This window comes from Myotis brandtii, unplaced genomic scaffold (assembly GCF_000412655.1).
Source record: "Myotis brandtii unplaced genomic scaffold, ASM41265v1 scaffold219, whole genome shotgun sequence".
In the NCBI taxonomy this organism is placed as follows: domain Eukaryota; kingdom Metazoa; phylum Chordata; class Mammalia; order Chiroptera; family Vespertilionidae; genus Myotis; species Myotis brandtii.
In genome coordinates this window covers 215,125-222,008 of record NW_005358217.1, presented here as the reverse complement: position 1 = coordinate 222,008, position 6,884 = coordinate 215,125, and the positions used below count along the sequence as shown (strand labels likewise).

The 6,884-nt window shown below is 38.9% G+C and overlaps 1 protein-coding gene across 1 annotated transcript in view; it reads right to left on the bottom strand.

Moving 5' to 3' along the window:
* Window positions 1–6,884, bottom strand: part of LOC102247542 (vascular endothelial growth factor receptor kdr-like) — a gene marked incomplete at its 5' end in the record, with an annotated part of 251,412 nt that overhangs the window by 36,096 nt on the left and 208,432 nt on the right. The window contains one exon of the mRNA XM_014539495.1: window positions 2,562–2,643. Within this exon, the coding sequence (XP_014394981.1) occupies window positions 2,562–2,643 (82 nt within the window). The remainder of the gene's footprint in view (window positions 1–2,561; window positions 2,644–6,884) is intronic.

Sequence of the window (6,884 nt, the reverse complement as noted above, 5' to 3'; positions counted from 1 at the left end):
ATAATTTTATTTATTCCTTTCCTATATAGGTGCCTTTTGCTCCTGCCTAGAACATCTAGTATAATTTTAGTAGAAGTGGCAAGAGTGAACGTCTTTGTCTTGTTCCTGTTCTAAGGGTGAAAACTTTCAATCTTTTATCTGTAACTATGATTTTAGCTGAGATTTTCATTACTACTGTTTATCTTTTTTATCTTTATTGTTGAAAGTATTACAGATGTCACCTTTGTTTGTTTGTTTTTTCCCATTGATTGCCTCCACCCAAAACCTACCCCTCCTAAGCCTTCACCACTCAATTGTCTGTGTCCATAAATTAATATAAGTACCCCAGTTAATCATTTCACAACCAACCCCCACACCCACCTTCCCTCTGAAATTTGTCATTCTGTTCCTTGCTTCTATGTCACTAGATCTGTTTTTCATCACTTAGTTTTTTTCATTAGATTCCACTTATGAGTGAGATCATGTGATACCTATCTATCTCTGACTAGCTTATTTCACTTAGCATAATACTCTCCAGGTTCATTCATGCTGTTGTAAATGGTAAGAGTTCTTTCTTTTTTTACAGCTGCATAGTATTCCATTCTGTAAATGTTCCACAGCTTTTTTATCCACTCATCTGCTTATGGGAACTTGGGCTGTTTCCAAATCTTAGCTATTATAAATTGGGGATATACATACAGGTGCCTATATTCTTTCTGAATGGTGTTTCTGGATTCTTAGGATATATTCCTAGAGGTGGGATCACTGGGTCAGATGGGAGTTCCATTTTTAATTTTTTGAGGAAACTCTATACTGTTTTCCACAGTAGCTGCACTAGTCTGCATTCCCACCAGCATAGTATTAGGGCTCCCTTTTCTCCATATCCTGGCCAACACTTGTTGTTTGTTGAATTGTTGATGATACCCATTCTGACAGGTGTGAGGTGATACCTCATTGTGTGGTTAATTTGCATCTCTTGGATAATTAGTGAGTAAGCATTTTTTTTTCATATGTCTCTTGGCCTTCTGTACGTCAACTTTGGAGAAGTGTCTACATAGGTACTTTGCCTATTTTTAAATTGGGTTGTCTTCCCTTTGTTAAGTTGTGTGAGTACCTTGTATATTTTGGAAATTAACCCCTTATTGGATGTGACATTGGCCAATAAGTTCTCCCATGCAGTGGGTTCTCTTTTCATTATTTGTTGGTTTCTTTTGCTGTGCAGAAGCTTTTTATTTTGATGTGGCCTCATATATATTCCAGAAAGCTCATATATTTTGCTCCTGTCAAGTGAAATGGTCTGTAGATACCTATTAATTTTAGGTAGTTTGTAGTGGTGTTCGAGTATTCTATTTCCTTGTTGGTCTTCTGTCTAGTTGTCCTATTACTGATTGGCTTTTAAGTGCCAGGCTTGGCAAAAGGTCCATTAAATATATTCCCATGGAGCAGAAGACATCATTAGTGTTTAGCGAGAATCAGGGACAAACTGGAAGGGTTTTAAAGTGTATTTGAGTTCTTTCTCTCTCTTTTTTCTTTGTTTGTTTGTTTAGCTGTGAGGAAATGCTTCAGTGATATCTTAGTTCCACACCATGTGATAAAAGATGCTGGGATTTGTTTGGAACATAATCTACTGTGAATATTGCATTGGAACACTATTTATGTGATGAATTGCTGTCCTGTGTTAGAGTGTTGCATAGAATTACTTTTGTTTCGGAAGGTTTTCAAGAGAAAGAATCCCAGGTTTCTGTGATAAAGAACTTGTGCCAGATTCAGTGGCTGGATTTTCAAGGTGGGATCTGTTTGGCTAAGACAGCAGCCATAAGTTAGTGTTTTAGTGATATTAATAATATCTGATATTTACATTTTATAAGGCTCTCTCCCAAGTGCTTTGTGTTAATGATTTTAATGGGGTAAATTATTCATTTAATTTTATTTTAGGATTTAGAGTCTTGACCTATTTTTTCCAGTTTATCATTTTCAATGTAATAAGCTTTTTATGAGGACTAGAAGGCCCTGAATTTGAATTCCCACACTTCTGCCACTAGCACTGTGGTCTTTTGTAAGTTATATCACTAATCACTTCCTCAATTTTTCATGTTAAAAGGATGGTTAGGTTAAATACTTTCCAAGGACCTTTCACCATTCTCATTCCCGAGCTCTCAATTTGTCTTACCAGTTTATCTCTTTTTAAAAAAATTTATTTTTGACGCTATTACAGATGTCCCCATTTCACCCCCACTTAGCCCCTCCCCCCTTCCCTCTGGCCATCTCCACACTGTTGTCTGTGTCTATGGGTTATGAATATATGTTCTTTGGCTAATCCCTTCACTTTCTTTCATCCAGTCCTCCCTTCATGCTCCCCTCTGATAGCTGTCAGTCAGTTCCATGTATCAATGCCTCTATTTCTATTTTGTTCATTAGTTTATTTTGTTCATTAGATTCCACATATTATTCTTGACAGCAATCTGGACTCTATATCTTGGGTCAGTCCCAAAAGGCATGTGGGTGACTTTAAGGACTGCTTCACAAAGGAAACTCCAGATATCTTGCAACTTGGAGCCATGGAGAAATCAAACAATACTAACCTTAAATACAGCTTCCTCATTTTTCTTGGCCACCCTTATCTCATCAAATGATCCAATCAGTGGGTCCTTCTGGGATTCAATGCTGTTGTGGAAAAAAAAAGAGAGTTTTGTATGAGCCCCTCTTCTTTCTTTTCTTGGATTGCTGCCTCTCATGGGACAGACTCTTTCAGATTTTTAGCCATTTTGGCATATAACTTGGTTTTTAGAAAGAACATATTGTAGCCCTTTGGAAAATCCTCTAACAATTCCTGTGGGAAAAGTCTGTTACTTGATTGATGACACTTGAGGGAGTGTGGCATTCCCAAATTAGCCCATAAGTTTTAAAACTCTTAGGTTTGTTTCTTGAATCTGTAAATAATAGTTATATACCACCCAGGCTTTAGAGCCTCAGTTTCCTCATCTGTACAATGGAAAGAGGATTGTTCAAAATGAAGAATTCTTAACTTGGAAGACCTATAGCCAAGCATACAAAGATAAAATCCCCACACACTTTCTTAAGTTGTATGCAAAATTATATTTACATATATTTTGGGTAGAGAGTGCATAGCCTTCATTAGATTCCAAAACATATCCCATAATTGAAAAGAGGTTAAATAACCACTCTTCTAAATGAGCTAACTTAGAACTCTAAAACACTGAAACCCTTTGAAGTAACCTAGAAAAGTGGTTCTCAAAGTATGGTCTATGGACCAGAAGAACTGCATCACCTGAGAACTTGTTAAAAATTCAGGGTATTTGTTCTACTCCCAGATGTATTAAATCACATTTTTTAAGTGGGATTCAGAAATCTGTGTTATAGCAAGCCATTGAGGTGATTCTAATATACACGAAAGTTTGAGGAACAACTGACCTAGAACAATTCCATCTTGTTGCTTGGCAGGAAAACCAAGTTCAGGGAGGGAAAGGATTCACCTAAGGTCATGCAGTAAATCAGAACCCAGGTCTTTTGACTCCCAAGGCAAAACTCACTTCCCTGTACTTCCAAAAATCTTCATAGCTCTGAAATTCTATGGATCTAAGCAAAGGAAAATCACTGAAAAAAACTATCAGTAAAGACAATAGCTTTGTTCCACAGTTCAAAATACTTCATTGCCTTGAATACCTTCTTCCACTTTAGAGCTGCTATGATTAAGGAATGCTTATATGCCTCAGTGTATTTTATAGGAGAAATAGAATAAAACTCTGTAATATGGTAAAACTCATTTATTCTGACCTAGTGCATTGCTTTAACTTCCCTTTTGTTTATGTCCATTAAAAAAGTAAATATATTTTTCCATCCTCTTTTTCTTTGACTGAAGGTATCAGCTCTGAAAACAGGTGATACAATTATAGCTGTAAATTAGAGAAAACTTAGACAGACCTAAAGCTATTTTGATGGATCAATGATGAAAGCATCAATCTCATGATACAAACTCCATGAAAATATCACAGAACAAGAACTGAAATAAGACACATATGCCAATTTTATAAAATGTTCCCTTCTAGATACAATTTAGTTTTTAGCCAGTGTGATATTGGAGGAAAAAATAGTTTTAAGCTGAGAGCTGAGGGCCTCAATTTTACTTTCTGACAAATAGGATTATAGCTATCCTACAAGGCTTCTAGAATACTTGCAAGGTCCATTGTGGAAGCAGATATGAAGGTGCTTTAGACATAGCTTACAATATAAAAGCATAAAAGTTAGTTCTCTCTCACTGTCTGCCTCTTATGTGTTTCCGTTTGTTCCAAAATATCATATAATAATTCCCACAGTTCACAAATCCTGAGGAGCCCTAGCTGATTTGACTCAGTGGATAGAGCATCAGCCTGAGGACTGAAGGGTCCCAGGTTCAATTCCAGTCAAGGGCACATGATAGGATTGAGGGTTCCATCCCCAGTAGGGTGCACACAGGAGGCAGCCAATGATTCTCTCTCATCTTTGATGTTTCTATCTCTCTCTCCCTCTCCCTTCCTCTCTGAAATCAATAAAAAAATATTTTTTAAAAATCCTGAAGAAAATGCACCAGAAATGTGGGAAGACAGTTTGGGCCGGGTGGTTCAGTTGGTTGGAGCATCGTCCTATACACCAAAAAATTGCAGGTTTAATTCTGGTCAGGGCACATACCGGGGTTGTGGGTTAAGTTCCGGTAGGAGAGTGTACTGAAGACAACTCATTGATGTTTCTCTCTCACCTGGCTCACACAGATGTTTCCTCTCTCTCTCTCTCTCCTTCTCTCTCTAAAAATTAATAAAAACATATCCTCAAAAATATTGGGAAGATAATTTTGGCATTTTACAGGCAGTATAAAAGAGCAGATAAGATCATGGGCTCTGGGACAATTTTTCTTAGGTTTGCGTCCTAGCTGTGAGGCCTTTGACACACTAGTTAACTTCTCTGTGTCTTAGTTTCTTCATCTATAAATTAGAGATAATAATAGTGGCAAAGTTATAATGTAGGGTACATGAGTAAATACATGTAAGATATTTATAATGCCTGAAAATTATTACTTGATAAAAATTAACCATTAGTATTGTTGTTGTTACTGAAAGAAGCTCCTGAAATCATATAATGATATAATGTCTGTTATCAGAAATGTTGTGGAGTAGTTCATTGTAGCCAGGCCTAAACATCGGCAGATGCACCAAATGAAGGTTTCTAAGCAAGGACATGGGGCATCCAGATTATGAGGCAGCCATTAATAAAGTAGAAATGTTTTCTAGCTCTACTAAGATATAACTGACATATAAAAATATATACATTTAAGATGTACAATGTGATTATTTGTTACACATACATATTGCGGACTACTTACCATGATAAATTTAGTTAACACATTATTTTAATGTTATTTTTTTTAGAGAGGAAGGGAGAGATAGAAACATCAATGAGAGAGTGGGAGACATTGATCCGCTGCCTTCTGCATGCCCCCTACTGGGGATCAAGCCTGCAACCCAGGCATGTGCCTCCGCTGGGAATTGAACTGGTGAACTATTGGTTCATGGGTTGATGCTCAACCACTGAGTCACACTGGCCAACCTCGTTAACACATTCTTTGCCTTATGTTATTATCATTTTGTGGTTGTTATGGTGAGAATATAAACCTTTACTCTCATAGAAAATTTCAAATATACAATACAGTGTTCTTAACTATAGTCATCATGTTGCATATTAGAGCTCTGGAACTTATTCATCTTATAACCAAAAGTGTGTACCCTTTGACCAACATTTCCCCATTTTTCCCAACCCTCAGCCTCTGGCAATGACCATTCTACTATGTTTCTATTGGATTTATTTATTTATTTAGTTAGTTAGTTAATTAGTTATAATAGCTAAGCTCTGGAAACAGCCTAAATGCCCATCAGTAGATGAGTGAATAAAAAAGCTAGAGAGATACTAAAGATGGCTGCTGATGGGATGGAAGGCTGCAAGATAGTGTCTGAGTGAGAGCGAAAGGAGAGTGTGTGGAATGTGGGGAGTGACTGTATTTGTGAGTGAGGGACAGCCATATCCCAAGGGACTGTTGGGGAATGGCAGACCAGGCGTCGCTGGCCGGGCAGCCTCTACTACTGCTGAAATCTCTCCCAGAGCAGCCAGCTCTGCTGCAGAGACTGTGCCATCTTGAAGGGGAGACCGGCTGTGATTGGAAGCACAGCCTTACCTTCAACTGGGGAGACCTCGGAAACCTCCCAGGACCCTACAACCACAATGCTCAGGGACCAGCTGTCTCAGCTATGAACCCACAAACACTGACAATCCAGCCTCCCTGACCATGGGCGCCTAAAAAGTCTGTCCAGGGTGGGGACAAAGCGGCACCAAATACGTGGACAGGCCCTGTGCCTTCTCACAGAGCAGACAGAAGGAACAGCTGAATCAAATAACATCCACCTGTAATTGGTGAATTAAACACAGCTAGTGAGGCAATCCATGGATGGAAAAGTCAAATATTGCCTAGAGAGGTGAGATCTGGGATCCAGGCTGGAGGGAGAGATGCACACAGTGGGGACTAGAGTCTCAGAGGGAGACTGCACCCCAGCAAATCCACGGCCCTTGGGGTCAGTGTAGCCCTCGAATGTGGAAGGGGGTCCACAGGGCTGCTGGCAGAAGGGGACTCTAGATATTAGCCCACAGCTGGGCTGGGCCCAGAAAGGCAGCTTGAAGTTCTATACTGCCTGCGCAGTGCCAGGGGAAAAAGGCATGAGTCTGCACGATTTCTCTGTTTTTTTATCTTTATACCTCCTTGCTTTTGCTTGCTAAGTCCAGTACATAGGATCTCCCAATTAAAAACACTCACCGAGACTGCAGGGGAAAGTTGTTTTTGTGGAAACTGGGGGTTAGAATAAGGA